Here is a 15,000-nt window from a genome sequence, read left to right on the forward strand (position 1 = left end):
ACCATGTGGACCAAAATTAGAGCTTTTTTTATTACCTAACTGAGAAGAAGCTGTTACCTTTGTTTATCTGACAACGGTTAGACTTTCTTAAGACTTCTCAGATAACCTTGGATGATAAAATTTTACCCCATGATTTTGTAAACTGATTATAAATCAAGCTTAATAGAATTAAATAGGTAAAAGGCCCTCTGGCTGCCTGAAATAACCACAATTAGTTTCAATTAATGCCACAGAAAGGCATACTGTGTACTCATCATCTCAAAACACTTTTCAAGATAGTGAGATAATAATACACTATATATGTAATTAATCCCAGTTAGTAAAATGTTACATCTTTGAATTCTTAGCACACTTTAAGAAGACATTCCCAATACTCTAGAAGACTAGTATAGCCAAAGAATATGAAACTGCTGCAGATATTGTCTTTTTTTACATGTATATTTGCATAATAGAACAAAATGCATAGAGTGATGATTTTTTTTCAATTTTTGGAGTGCATTTGATTAACCCTATTCCAGGATAAGAAATTAGAATATGTGGAGAGACGATTTAAAATGGTATGTTAGGCGTTTTGAAGCACCAAGGATAATAAAGATATGCATGTGTTTGATAATTTTAATGAGAATCTCTTTAAAAATGAAGGATTTCTAACTTCTATTCCATGCATTACCGGAATAATGATGGTCAATTGAACACACCCTAAGATAACTTCTGTGTGCCTGTCCAAAAGAAAAACTATACCCAAAATGAATTTAGAATTGCCCATTAAAAATAGCATTCTGAGTAAGAGGTGAATAAAGATATGATTGTATGCCACTGTGTCATACAACTCCTGCTCAAAGCAAGACCATGGAGCAATGCATTCTGGTGAAAAACTTGATGCATTATGTTAAAAAGCCAGCAAAGCCAAATACATGTACATCAAGATTGTACACAGATTTGACATAAACGCCTCAAAGTTATTAGAAGTAAGCTCAGATTATTGAAGTGCATTCAATCATCACTTTGGAAGTTGGTGTAAATTAATCACGAGGTGAGAGATCGTCATTTGTGCATGTGATGTAACAAAAATGAGATGAAAATATATGTGTGACGTAATTCAAGACGGCACTGAAAAAGCAGACAAACAAAAACCAAAAACTTGCTAAGCAGGGATGTAGATACAAATTTTTATTGGCAGGAATGGGGACATTACAGGCGGGTATGATGGGCCAGAGGCCAGAGGCCAGAGGCCCATTTTATCGTGCCTTTGGCACCTACATTGTATTGTAGGGGGCTTGGCGTCATTCAACCCCAGAAAAGTTTGAAAATCTAGACTCAGTAAACTGAGTGTCAACATTTCTGATGTAGATGTTTATTAGTTCAACTAAACTAGAGTAAAATATGGAATATGATCAATGCGCAGATGACTGAGCGATAAAGTAAGCGGTTCTGAGCGATTCTGTCATGGAAGTGATGAAGCTTCTTTTGACAATGTTGGCTGGTTGTTTAGCACTTGCTATGTTACTTTAAGCCGGTTTAAGAAAAAAGTCTTATTCCAATGACCTCACAATCAGCTTTCTTTCCCCTTTTCCCCGACATATCAAGTGGATTTTGGCCACTACTGGTCTGTTAAGCCAGGAATACGAAATTTGGCATTTACTATTTTGCATGCATGAGGTGTAAATAGTACCGCTGACACAAAAGAGCTTGTAAATAGAAACGTAATGCAATTGTTCAAACTAAAAAAAATGGAGTGTTTTCGCTCATATCAGTTGCAGTTAAAGAGAAACAAAGGTGCGGGCAGATAAAAAATTACTGACATTCTTCTACAAACATTTGGAAGAGAGTCACAGAGTTCTTTCCTCAGGCAGCTTCTACCTTTACAGACGGAAAAATGACTCTCACAGCCAGGTAATTTTCCCGGCTCCTGGCTATTACCCGGTACCTACATCCCTGCTAAGGCTAACCCAATGCACAGGATACCCAAGATTAGAAATTGCAATTCTCCAATTGTCAAATGCAATTATGTTGCTGCTCTGGACATTGCTTCACTCGCTCGGCAGCAATAGATAGAAAATGAAAGCAAACAAACAAACAAATTCTACGAAAGAGGCTACTTGTAAGAACCACAGACCATCTAATTACAATATTGTTACTTCAACATTCATATAGTCAGTAGCATTTTGCCATACCTGTATTGGCATAACACCTGGTATTATTGGTACAGTTATACCAATATTTCGACAGTCTTTTATAAACTTGAAAAAGGTCTTGTTTTCAAAGAACAACTGTGTAATGATGAAATCTGCTCCAGCATCAACCTTCTCCTTCAGATGCACTAAATCCTCCTCGTAATTTGCACAGTCTGGGTGACCATTCGGGTAACCTGTTACAAAACAAACAAACAAACAAACACCCAATATCAACTTGCATATTCTCTTCACTTTTTGGTGAAAAACTATCAGGTGAAGTTGGGGGAATTTCTTCAGTGTCTGTCTCATTAGGATGATTTGCAAATTTGGAAAGTCATTTATGCAACTTCATTTGTCACTGCCATCAATCATATTCACTTGTGGACCATGAAAAACAGAAAATGAGGACATGGATCAATATCAGCAGGTCATTCTGCTTCAACCAGCCTGCAGATTAAATGTCCAAGATTGCACAATACAATACCCACAGTTTGGTTAATCTTTTCCCTTGTAAACAGCCACTTATAGATTTTACATGTACTCTTTCTAACCCCAGACAATTCTATTTGAAATTTACAGAACCCCTCAGGTGCAAAATGGTTAACAACATCGAGGTCTACCAAAGAGCTTTAACCCTTTTCCTCCTAAAACCGCCAATCACATTTTTTTTCAGTGCAACACTAAAGAACTGTTATAGTCACAATGAAAAATAAAATAAAATCAAGTCCAGCTTAAAAAATTGATATGAAATTCTTTGTTTTAATTCTTAATAATTCATCATAATTTTAATCAGTCAAAGTGATGAATTAAAACATCCTACGGAAAAAATGGAAATTTTTTTACAGAGCAAAAGTTTGCAGAAAATTCGCCAAGTTTTTGCAATGCCTATTGTAATGTGGTTGACCCAAATTTTCAAGCCATAATTCCCTTTGACTAATAATTCATTCCAATATTTCAAGCAAAAAGTTGTTCTTTTGTTCTGCGAAGAGATGGTACATTGTATCTCTGCAGGTGGAAACACTGTTTAGCCTGCAGACCCTGGACCTGGGCTTGGAGTCTACAGTACATTAAGTCTTCTAGAGGAATAGGGTGGTGCCTATCAATGCGGAGGCCTGCATTCTTCCCAACATACCCCTCCCCCATGCTCTTCCCCACATACCAGCTCTTAGCCACTACCACGACCTATCATCAGCCTTTTCACTGACACCCCTCAGAAACTTCCAATGTAACCTCTTCTCCCGAAAGGTCTCTTTTCCATGCTTTCTCCACCCACTTTTTGCACTTGTTTTTTGTTTCACTCACATGCAACCTCTCTCCAACAACCTTCAGTGTCCACTCATCACACCCCTTGACATACTCAATCAGACTATCAAGTTCCCCTCTTTCACACTATCATACATGTACATACAATCATACAACTGTACTGATCAATCCCCAGCCACCATCCATCCTTTTCATGTACAACCTCCCTTTCTTGCACCCTGCCAGCAGAGCCTTTCTTAACTCGACAAGAAAAAAAGGACCCCTTATTGAGTATGCGCAAGCCGTTGCTCGGAGACAGTTTCAAACCCAGGCCAAGTCTCAATCGCACTCCTAGAAACCATATATTGATATTCATAATGAAGGCTTGATTTTGACCTTTGCCTTGTTAAAAATTAGATGCACGCACAGCCCAAACCCTTTTTGACCAGAAACTTGGGCTGTGGCGACTTAAAAGACTTGACACAATTTCCCCCCAGTCTCTCTTGCTCGCCCTCTGGTGAGTTTTAGAGAGGCTCTGCTCGCAGGGTGCCCTTCTTGTAGAGCACCCCAAACATCGTCAACCTCTTCCGTGTCTTCACGTCAGTCAGTTCCTGATTACGGTACTCCAATTCAAAAATCCCTGCACTGTACCTCACCTCACCTATAGCCCATGCCTTTATCGCCCTAATCAAATTCCCACTGCACAACTTCAACCTCACTACCACTTTCACACTCCTCAAATACTCCTGCTTGACCTATTACTACTTCGATTCCTTCATCTTCTTCTGCATAATATCCATACCCTCCAACACACCCAAGGCAAGTACTTAAAACCATTCTCATAAACCTCACAATCACCTGACCAAACTCCCCATTACTGCTCTTCAGACCTTCCAATCATCCATGAACAACGAATGGTCCACGGACCTCTGATCCTTCCCAAGCTTACACCCAACGTTCTCCCTTTTCAACAAAGTAAGTGGGATCATCATGAGAACAAAATAATAACAGTGGACACAAGGAGTACCATGTTTGATCTCCAATTCACCCAACACTTCCCCATTTGATGACAATAGACCACTTTGACGATATGGCGGCCATTTTGATTTCTATTGTTTAAAAAGATATTATGGGATGCTCAGGGGGCATATTAAATGGATTTTGCCCCCTGGGCATCCCATAATTAATATCTTTTTAAACAATAGAAATCAAAGTGGCCACCGTATCGTCAAAATGGTCTATTTCCAATCGCTCATACTACCAAACAACAAACCCTTTATGTTGTCAGCCATCTTCACTATTTCCAACATTTCACTTTCAAACAATCCATGAAAGCGGCACCTGTATCAAAGCCCTTCCAATAATCTATCAACCCCATCGCCAAACACCTTTTCTTCACCCACTCCTTCAACACTGCCTTGTCTATCAACAAAAACAAAATTTAAACAACAATAATAATTGATAAGATCTCTTTCTCCATACCAGCAACACAGATGGTAAAATAATCTCCAAACTCCTCTCTAATATGCTTAACCATATCGGTACCATATGCAAGACCATCATCAAGGGCTTCCCACTCTTCACCATTTGGTGGATCTGAAAATTACAGATGAAACAAAAAACACTTACTAATTTTTGCCAACAATTTGTTGCCTATGGTCATAGCAGATGAGCTGAAAAGCTTTCAATTTTGCTACGTACAGCACAAGTCTTCACCATTTCCATGGCATGTAACAGGATGCGGCGATGCGGATCCGCATAATTCCCTAAAATCTGCATCCTCCGCATAATTACAATATTTTCCGAACAAAACAGAAGAAATGCCTGACATTAGTGAAAAAGCAGCTGCTTACCACCCTCGCAAAAATTAAAAGCCAAAGAGATTGACTTTATAATAATTTTTGAAACACTTATTTTCCTGAACATTGAAGAAAGCATGCCACTTCGTTCGCAAGATGAACGTTCGTAAGCAGTTTCCACGCATTTTCAGCAATTAATGAGACTGGACTCTAGTTATTAAAACCGTTTTCATAACATACCCTAGGCTTGAAATTTTTTTTAAAAGATGCAACAAGATATGAAAATCTAGCCGCAAGTTAATTATAGTTGCAAATTAAATTGCGTCATTTGTAAAAGAAAGGACAATAATTGTAATGAAGTTTTACAAAACAAAATAGGCGCCCCCAATACGTATGTGTAAGAAACTGCTGAAAAAGGTGAATGATTGTGGGAATGGATTGTGGTTAAATTAAACCACATTACAATTTTGCTTGATATCTCCAAATTGAAACAAAATTCATGATGAGAAACAATTATTAATATTATATATATTTTTTTTCCATTGTTTATGCAAACGTTTCAGCAAAATACCAATTGCTAACCCTTTTACAGTATTTTAACAATGAAAGCTGGGGTCACAGATTGGTGACTGACCTAAAGCTGGCCAGATATCTTAACCGCAAAGGGAAAAAATTCAGTCGCAAATGCAACTGTATTGTTCGCTATTTTGATTTACCATAAGCATGTAAATACCTTGGACGGGTCTAATTATTAGTTCTATAAATTGTTTTAATTTTCAGCATGATCCAGTGTAAATTTCCACATAACCAACACATGTTTACGCATAATATGGCCAAAAATTTCTGCATAATCTTTCCATATTCTATCAGAAGCCCAGTATTTAAAGACAGACAGACAGACCGAGAGACAGCTTTTATTTTAGCACAATAAAAATTTTAAACCTCTGCACCTTAAAGGGAACCTCCACTAAAACAGGAACAAAATTATCTTTAAAATAGTTAACATAATGCTCACAATTAAAATTGTTCGAACGTTTTCCAATGGGAGCGCTTGTATCCGAAATAAATAAATTTTAAAAACGATTGTTTCGGTTTTCAATAATTGTTGTGAATAATTGTGACAATTGTCATGGTTGCCCTATTGTTTTAAAACAAAAGATCTTTGTGCAAATACAAAAGAGCAACCATAGCACATCACAATTATTCAAGATGGCGGCACCCAGGAAATTTGAAAACCAAAACAAGCGTTTGAACAATTTTGATTGTAAACATTATGTTAAATATTTTGAAGTTGTATTCTTGTTTTAGTGGAGGTTTCCTTTAACCTTAAACTGAACCTTTCATACCTTTAAGAAAAAAGAGGTAGCACTATGTTTGCTAGACAGTTTCAAAAATTAAATTGCCCCTCATCCAATAGAAATTATCGTAAGGCTAGTTTCAACCCTTATTATAAGCCACAAGATGTGCCAAACACCTGGAAGCAAAACTACCTTCTTTAGTTCAAAATCCCAAAAAAATGGTGATGATCGATAGAAAGCTCACTTTTATCATATTCTTTTTGTGCTCAAGCCCTCCTGGACCAATTTAAACAACAAGGACTTGAGTTTTTAAAAACAAGTATAAAAACTATTTTTTGTTACCTTGAAATTGCTTGGACAGGTAATTTCAAGAATCCTGATTAAGTTTATTTAGTTTGCTAATTTTACATACCACCACGGAGAGCAAGCACACTATGGATTCCAAGGGACTTGGCCTTCATCAAGTGCTTTGTCACTTTAGCTTTCACTGTATTAGCACAGGTGATATGCAACATGGTTTCAAGACCACAGTAATTAACAGCCGCATTTGCTATTGTCATTGAACTTGTTTCCTTATCTCCACCTGGATCCCCAGCGGGATGCCATGTGATGTCACAAAACAAGGGACATCCCCGACATATTCGATCAAACTTGGCAATCAGGTTTGAAGCTCCATTAGGTGTTCTTGGAGGGAAGAACTCCAAGCTGAAGAACTTTTCATTTGCAGCAATCTTTTGATTAATTTTCTCAATAAGAGTCAATGGTGAAGATGGTGTTGATGGGGTATTACTCCTGCAAGCTTTGTCATTATTCAAGCATTGAAGTGACTCTAATGCAGGAGCTGTATCTTGCCGACCAAGCCCCATCATTTAACAAAGCAGTGAAAGACTACAGGATAAAAAATAAATAAGTTAGGCTGGATAAAAAAATATCTAGACAAAAGGATGCACAAAAAAGTCAGGGTTTCCACTCTGTCATAAAAACAAAATTCCCTAACTCATACCTGCCAACCCCCAGAGTACAAAAATCTGGAGACATCTGAAAATCTTTGCATTGTAAGAATGTCATTTTCAACAATATCTGAATACCCTCCGAAAATCACCCGAAGCCCTTCCGAATGTTCCTGACGTTTCTCGGTTAGAACAGCAATTGCTATTGTTCCCATAACCGCACCAACTTTCTACAACGTATTGTGGAATTTGATTGGCTGATTTCTGACCAATTACAGTACTTGTTAAATATAGCCTATATCAATTTGATTGCTGCATTTTACATTTTCCGAACCAGCTCAAATGAGAGCCCTAGAATCCAGTTCTTGTTTTATTTTCCTTTTTGACATATCAAAGATAACGAAATTAATGAACAAATGTTGAAAAAGGCCACGGTAGGTATTTCCCGGGAGATTTATGGCTCTAACCGGGAGACCAGGAGATTTGATGAAGAACTTGGAGACTCCCGGGCCGGGAGAGTTGGCAGGTATGCTGACTTTTTCTGACACAATCTTTCAGGATTTTCTAATAATCTGAGGACAAGACCAATTTTCATGTTCAGTCACTTTAATATGTGGTAAATTTTGCAACAAACAAAGCATAGGGATAGGAAGGAAAGGTCTTTTGAGTGGTTTTACATCAAAAATATTCATCCAGATGAGAGATATATTCAAATTCCCTGACAATTCTCTGCCCCAAAAAGATTTTCAATGTGAGTGGGAACCCTGAAAGTATATGGGAGACAAAATTTAAAAATGTACATGTAATTAGTATAGCACTGCTTATAAATTAAATACACTTTGGCAATTTTGATGACTTGATATTTTAGACACAAATACTTTGCAAGTTCCACATTACTTTTCCTCAAGCACTGATCCTTCAATGTGCAAGTGGTACATAACAAACCATAAAATTTGACATTCAAATCCCTATTAGCTTTGTTTAAAACCCCTCAAGCCATGGCATGTTGCCACATTTTGTGTTATCTTTGCCTTTTGCAGGTAAGTAACATATGCATGACCCTGGCACCATCTTGTGTTTATATTCACTTCAATTTTAAAATGTTGACAACATCAACATGACAAAAAAAAAGACAACTCCAGTGAAGCCACTTACAGGTTCAATGCTTCCAAGATGCTAAATTAATTTACTTGATGGTTCAATTGAGGCTCTATTTAAATACTCTGCAATATTGCACAATCATTGCATAATCTCTCACTCCAGAACAGCAGAATGTTTCAACTCAGTTTACAAATATATAAAGAAGTCGTATTTTGCTGATTTTGTCCTAATTAACACAATGTAAAGTGGTCATTTTTACCCAAGTGTCAATTAAAGGACCTGTTCGCGTCGGTTCAGAAAATTCGATTAAAGAGGAGTTGGACAAAACCGAAGGCCTTTACTAACAATGTGAATTAAACTTATACTTATTTCAACGTGACTAAATTGAGGCCGTAAATAATGGTTTTTTTTTTTTTTTTTTTTTAAGCTTTACAATTTTAATACGAATACATGTCGACTCCTTCCCTCTTTAACACTTTCGCCCCAAATTAAGGATTTTAATCCTCCAAAGCCTTATATTAGAACACGAATGTTTAAAGGCCAGAAAAAGAGATCTGCCAAATTCACCCAGGGTTTAAATGAAAGTTACAAATGTCATATTAGTCTTGGATTATCCTGCACCGAAACCACATTGTCCTCGAGTTGTCCTCGAGGTAGCCACCAAATAAACTCCACAAATCGACTCCAGTCTCCAAACTCCCACTGCTATGAAAATTTAAGCTTAGCTTTTCTTCCAATGCACATAATTTGCTTTCGTAAGCGAAAAACGTTCAAGGAAAGCCGAATTCGGAATTTTAATCCTGTGAAATGGCGCAACATTTTGCGACCACCTCTCACCACGAGCGACGCTCCCTAAAAAAATTTACTGAGATCGACAGTTCAGAACTCGTTTCTGGAGCTTGGCTAAAATTTTTCTTGACTGGTTTGACGAGTTTGACGAGTAACGATTCACTCTCTTGTACAAACGATGCAATTCTTTACCAACAAAGAGGGTTCCTACCTGATTTTTTGCAAGAAAAATCCAGATAACTTCATGGGCTGAATTATAAAGTAGTTTTGATGGTCCAAAATATAGTACTGCGAGTCACACCATTTTGCTCAATGTACTTTTCCATCCGCCATATTTGGAGGCCATTTCGAAAATTTTCGAGCGTCCATGCCATACCCACGTGCTGTGTACCAATCAGCATCCTTGTTATAAATTAATCCTTCAACAAAGTGAAAACCCGTCAGAGGTAAATTCTACCAATCATACTTACCGTAATATTCCTACAACAAAAAGCGACGCGGCATAACTTTCCATCGCTTGTTTACGTTTTCAGTAGAAATTTTCTATCCTCTCCATTCCCAGCCCAGTCAAAATGACTTGTACGTCGTTTTCTAACAAAGTTTTAACCAAGATTATTTTTAAGAATTATAGTTAAATTCACTATTATTCTATCTTCAGGGGCACCCAACGAATCTGTTCCTCACATTATCTGTTCCCCAGAGGAATCTTGCTGGCTGGCAAAAATACAGGTGTTTCGATGAGCTGGCTGGGAAATTTTATTATTGATATTGGTTTTGCCTGGGAATTACTGACTTTTTCTAGCATTTCAACCCGAGCTGGCTGTAGAAACTCTGAAGTCTGAGGACGACTTAAAAAACATAAAAAAAAAAAAAAAAAAGAACTCCTTTCCTCTCCCAGGGAGTAGTCACAAACATACGACGGCTGGTCAGAGTGATTGCGCTTGCGGAAAAAGACCTGTTTTGTCCCGGTTTTGTCGCTTTTGTTCGGTCGTTTTGTATCGAGGGATTTGAAAGCGCGCGGAATTCCTGGCTGGGAAACCAACCAATTTTATCTAGCTGGCTGGGAAATTTCTTGTGTGTCTTGCTGGGAACAAGGAACAGATAATGTTTTCCCAGCAACACTGAAAAACACCTGAAAATGCCTTAATAACATTTATTTTCATTAACTGGGGTATAACAATACATTTTACAACAAATTGGTCGTTGGGTGCCCCTGTATCTGTAGTTTGTCCACGTTGTCGTCAAAATCTTAAATTTGATCATTTCACGTAGTAGTTTCATTGATGCGTACGTGAGAGAATTGTTCAAAAATGCGTGCCGCACGTGCAACACGATCACTTTGGTTCTTTTAACCAATATTGTTATACCTCCCAACTCAAGTACGTTTTCTGATTGGAGGAGAACGTGTCACGTGTCATTGGTCAAAACTTCATGACGCCCTAGGGCAACAACAACTTGAATTTTCGACTCACACGTGATCAGGTCGTGCAGCTTTGAAACGTCGGCAAATCTGTACGCCAGCCGACGTCAAGCAAATAATTTTTATCTTTGTATTGTTCTATTTTGAGTTGGAAGGTATAACAAAACACTTAATGACTGGCCCCTCGGGAAACAGTGAGTTTTGTTTCCCCTCGACCTCAATGTTCCCCTCGGCTTCGCCTCGGGCAACATTGAGGGTCTTGGGGAAATAAAACTCACTGTTTCCCTTGGGGCCAGTCATTAAGTGCTTGTTGTTATATAGCCGAATTTTTTTTCCCAACAGCCAACGCTCTCATTGGTTACTTCGAGATCACATGACATCTAATAATAAAATTGTTTCCCGCCAAAAGTCTCTGAGCGGGCAACAGAGCAAAATCTATGACGTCAGAAGGTTGTTGACCGACGACCGCCGTTGTTGTTGCTCGAATTTCAATGTTTCCCTCGGCTACGCCTCGGGGAAACATTGAGATTCTCGGGAAACAAAATGAACTGTTTCCCTCAGGACCAGTCATTAAGTGTTTAATATTACTGCATTAATTTGGCGTTGTCGTTGCCGTAGCCGTCGTGGTTTCTTAAGCCGATGATACACGGTTCAACATCTTGCAACATTTGTTGCTCAACAAATGTTGAACATTGTTGAACCAACGTGTTTAACGGAATAGAGCTGGTCTCTATTTTCGTTCAACATCGTTCAACAACATTCAACGTGTTGAATGGCATATTTCAACATTCAACATGACAGGACACACTGTTCAGTTTCAGTTGAACTTATGAGTATACTCAAGAGAAAATAAAGTGGGCCTGAGAGAGAGTATCCCCCATACATGCTCTTTCCCATACGTAATATGTCTCAAGTTATTTTTAGATCGTTTCCCACGCTTTAAATAGCCCAAGGGGATTATGCAACAGCTAATCGTATGGCGGGAATGTGCTCCGCGTGGATAGCCCACGCTCAGAGACACGCGTCCTTCATGAATTGACGCGAACCAAAATGGCGGAAGATGCGGAAAGCGAATTGCTGTTCGTTTTGTCAACCAAAACGACTACAGGAAGATATATTTCGACTAGCCGGAACTCTGTTTGCAAACAGCAATTAAAACAGAATTAACCTTACCGGCTTTTTTCAAAGCAATGTTTCAGTGAATACGAAAGATGCAGCGAAGAAGAAGAAATCAGTGTTAGCGAAGAAGAGGAAATACAAACGGAAATCGAACTAGAAAGTGCCACCGAAATACCAGAAAGATCCTGCTCCGATGATACTTCAGCAGATGAAGGGAAGGAGGTGAAAAAATCGGAAAGTTCAGGAAAGCAAAAGCTCACGAAATTGAACTCGTCCACCGGTGCAAAACCAAAAAAGAAGGCACAAAAGAAATCAACTGGCAAACGGGAGAAAAGTCTTTCAGAGGAAGAGGTGGAGGATTTTTGGGGAGAGTTGGCCATGACTTATGCATCGTTCAGTCATGTCATGCGAAGACTCCACGAAATATCCACGCAACGCGCGAGGTAACTTTATCCGCGCGGAATGAAACTTTCCAAAATTAACCTGGGATATATCACCTAGGGAAAAGGGCGTGCATGAGGGTCGCCCTCCCTTCTCACTTTATTTTCTCTTGGTATACTACAATGTTAAATTAACATGTCGTAGTAAACTCTTTTTTTTTTCTCGACCCCAATAGGAGTCACCCTGAGACTAAGTAGTAGTAGTATACTCACAGTTTAAAGTGTATCATGTGTAATAAGAAACCCCATTGTTATGTTAAGAAAGCGTCTCTAAGTATTTGTGTTATTGTTCTGTTTGACTACAGTTTTACACGTCTTTTACCCTTAGTTCACCCTGCCAGCAGAGCCTTTCTTAACTCGACGCGAAAGAAAGGACTCTCTGGAGTACGCGTAAGCCGTTTGTTGGATACAGTTTCAAACCCAGGCCAAGTTTCGATCGCACTCCTAGCTAAACGCAACATTGATATTCGTACTGAAGGCTTGATTTTGACCTTCGCCTAAACCGGTTTGACCGGAGTGACTAGCCCAGCAACTTGGGCTACGGCGACTTAAATGGGTGTGGCTCTAAACTACCAAACCGTTGCTAGGTACCCCTTCAAATAGTCATTTCTCCAATTCCTTTTATCTACAGTTATCTCTTTCGCCAAGTGTGTTCTATTTAACATTCCTTTCTCTGGTTGGACTCACAACCATAATTGGTGAATCACGTGATTAAAACAGAAAATGCCTAAAAACTCAGCGAGTTAACTATGTTTCTCACAAATTTTTAACGCAACAGTATAAGAACATTTTAACACAAAATCTGTTGCCTGGATGTTAAAATAAAATTATTTCTCAAAAATTATGACGTAATAAGGCCCTCCATTGATACACTTTTCAGAATATTAGGTCCACTTTTTGTCAAAATAAAAATTCCATGTTACAGTTAACGAAAAATGATGGCACGGTTCCCATCCGGTGAAAAAACCGCCTCTTACTTTCGTTTCCTGAGAGCTAATTTACCCGTGTTTCAATGTTACGCACAGCAGAGCACTGAGACTAGTTGCGCGTGCGCCTTGTCAGATTGCCATTGAATAAGTTTCTTTCTTTTGTAGGGCTCATTGACTAAAAACGATTTCTTATGAACCGTTGTCTCTCTGTAGTTATAAATGCCACCCCCTTAAAAGACTTGACACAATCTCTGCAGAGCCTCTGCTCGCTCGCAGTGTGCCTTTATTTGCATGAGTCACTATATGAGTCAATATAAAGATGCTTTTAACTGGCTCTTAGAATGAGTATGTTCTTTGTATGTGTTCTTAAATTTTGGTTAATTAATCTCAGCCTGGACGATTCTTAAAAAAAGGTTCTTGTAAACTGTATAAAAGAGTGTACATACTTACAGAGTGGTATCTTTCAGGCCATAGATGTTGATTTTATTAACAAGGAGGTTATCTGCTCCTTCGGTAGTCCGATGGATATCTTACACGTTGGAAGATAATTATAATTGCTGCATGATGGGTATCTTTATTCTTTGATGTAGTCGAAGCACGCACACATGCCAAAGACGAGAATGAGGCTTACACTGACAATTAAGCGGACGTGCTTTACGCCAGACCTGAGAATGGAAAAGCGGTATGGGGAAGAAACTGAACGGGTCTTCCCAGAAGATATCAAGCAACCAATTTTAGACGGGAAGCAGGCACCGGAAAGACAAGCTGCTCAAGTTATGAAAGACTTTCCGCGCTGGCCATTTTTGAAAGAAATGATTCAAGTCCAAAAGGAGACAATGAGATCACGGGAGAACGATGTTGTGGTTAAGATCATATTTAACAGAGTAGAGTAAAACTGAATTTCGTTGGCAGTGAGTGGATAGGTGTCAACAGGGAATGCCCATAAATCTCAATTGCAAGGTGCTCGTTCAGATCCTTGGTATAGAGCACTTTTCAGAGTGACATGATTCTGACATATCTGGTGAGAGATGCCGGTTTATCTACGTATGCCAGTAGCCCAAAAATTTCTAGGACAGTACATTACAATTTCATTATACTCTTGGAACGGTATTCTTTTTTTATGACAAACCGAGTTATTTTTTGACTTTCTCGCGAAACCAGACCCTTTCAGTCAGCTAATTACAAGTCTTGTTTAAGAAATTAGCAACCAAGGGAGTGAGAATGGTCACTCGTGCATTAGCAACTCGTCTGAAGATATCTTGTTCTGTACAAATGCAATTACATAGACCTATTAGAGCGGTTTTCAATTGAGTGTCGAAAGTAATTAGCGAATTGCTTTGGTTTATGATTACTTCACTCAGTGATTGGTTCAAAGTTCTCGCGCCATTTTTCCAACCAATCAGAAATGAAATCAAAACCAATCATGGCTCGCGCGAGCACATTTTCCCGCGCTTTGTGTCGGCTACGTGTAATTACTTCGAGTTTTGATTGGTTTACCGGATTGTCCCCGTCCTTTTTGATTGGCCAAGGTAATTACTTTGGTTTTGGTTTTGCGACACTCGATTGAAACTCGCTCTATTGGAGTTGTAGGCTCTGAAGTATGCTGACGGCCACCAGCTGTATATATGTCACTGCAGACTCAATAATCCAGGTGGACAAGTCCCTTGATAACAACCGTCAAAATATCACTGGAAGGTAAGGCCTGGTTTTCACTAGCGACGCAAGCATAAGCACAAGCA

At 38.8% G+C, this 15,000-nt stretch overlaps 1 protein-coding gene across 1 annotated transcript in view; it reads right to left on the reverse strand.

Moving 5' to 3' along the window:
* Positions 1-9,735, reverse strand: part of LOC137997517 (methylenetetrahydrofolate reductase (NADPH)-like) — a 16,469-nt gene extending 6,734 nt beyond the window's left edge. The window contains exons 1-4 of the mRNA XM_068843564.1: positions 9,565-9,735; positions 6,926-7,401; positions 4,899-5,012; positions 2,175-2,368 (exon numbers count right to left, since the gene is read on the reverse strand). Coding sequence (XP_068699665.1) covers positions 2,175-2,368; positions 4,899-5,012; positions 6,926-7,382 — 765 coding nt within the window. The 5' untranslated portion in view covers positions 7,383-7,401; positions 9,565-9,735. The remainder of the gene's footprint in view (positions 1-2,174; positions 2,369-4,898; positions 5,013-6,925; positions 7,402-9,564) is intronic.
* Positions 9,736-15,000: the final 5,265 nt, after the last annotated feature.

This window comes from Montipora foliosa, chromosome 3 (assembly GCF_036669935.1).
Source record: "Montipora foliosa isolate CH-2021 chromosome 3, ASM3666993v2, whole genome shotgun sequence".
NCBI classification, from domain to species: domain Eukaryota; kingdom Metazoa; phylum Cnidaria; class Anthozoa; order Scleractinia; family Acroporidae; genus Montipora; species Montipora foliosa.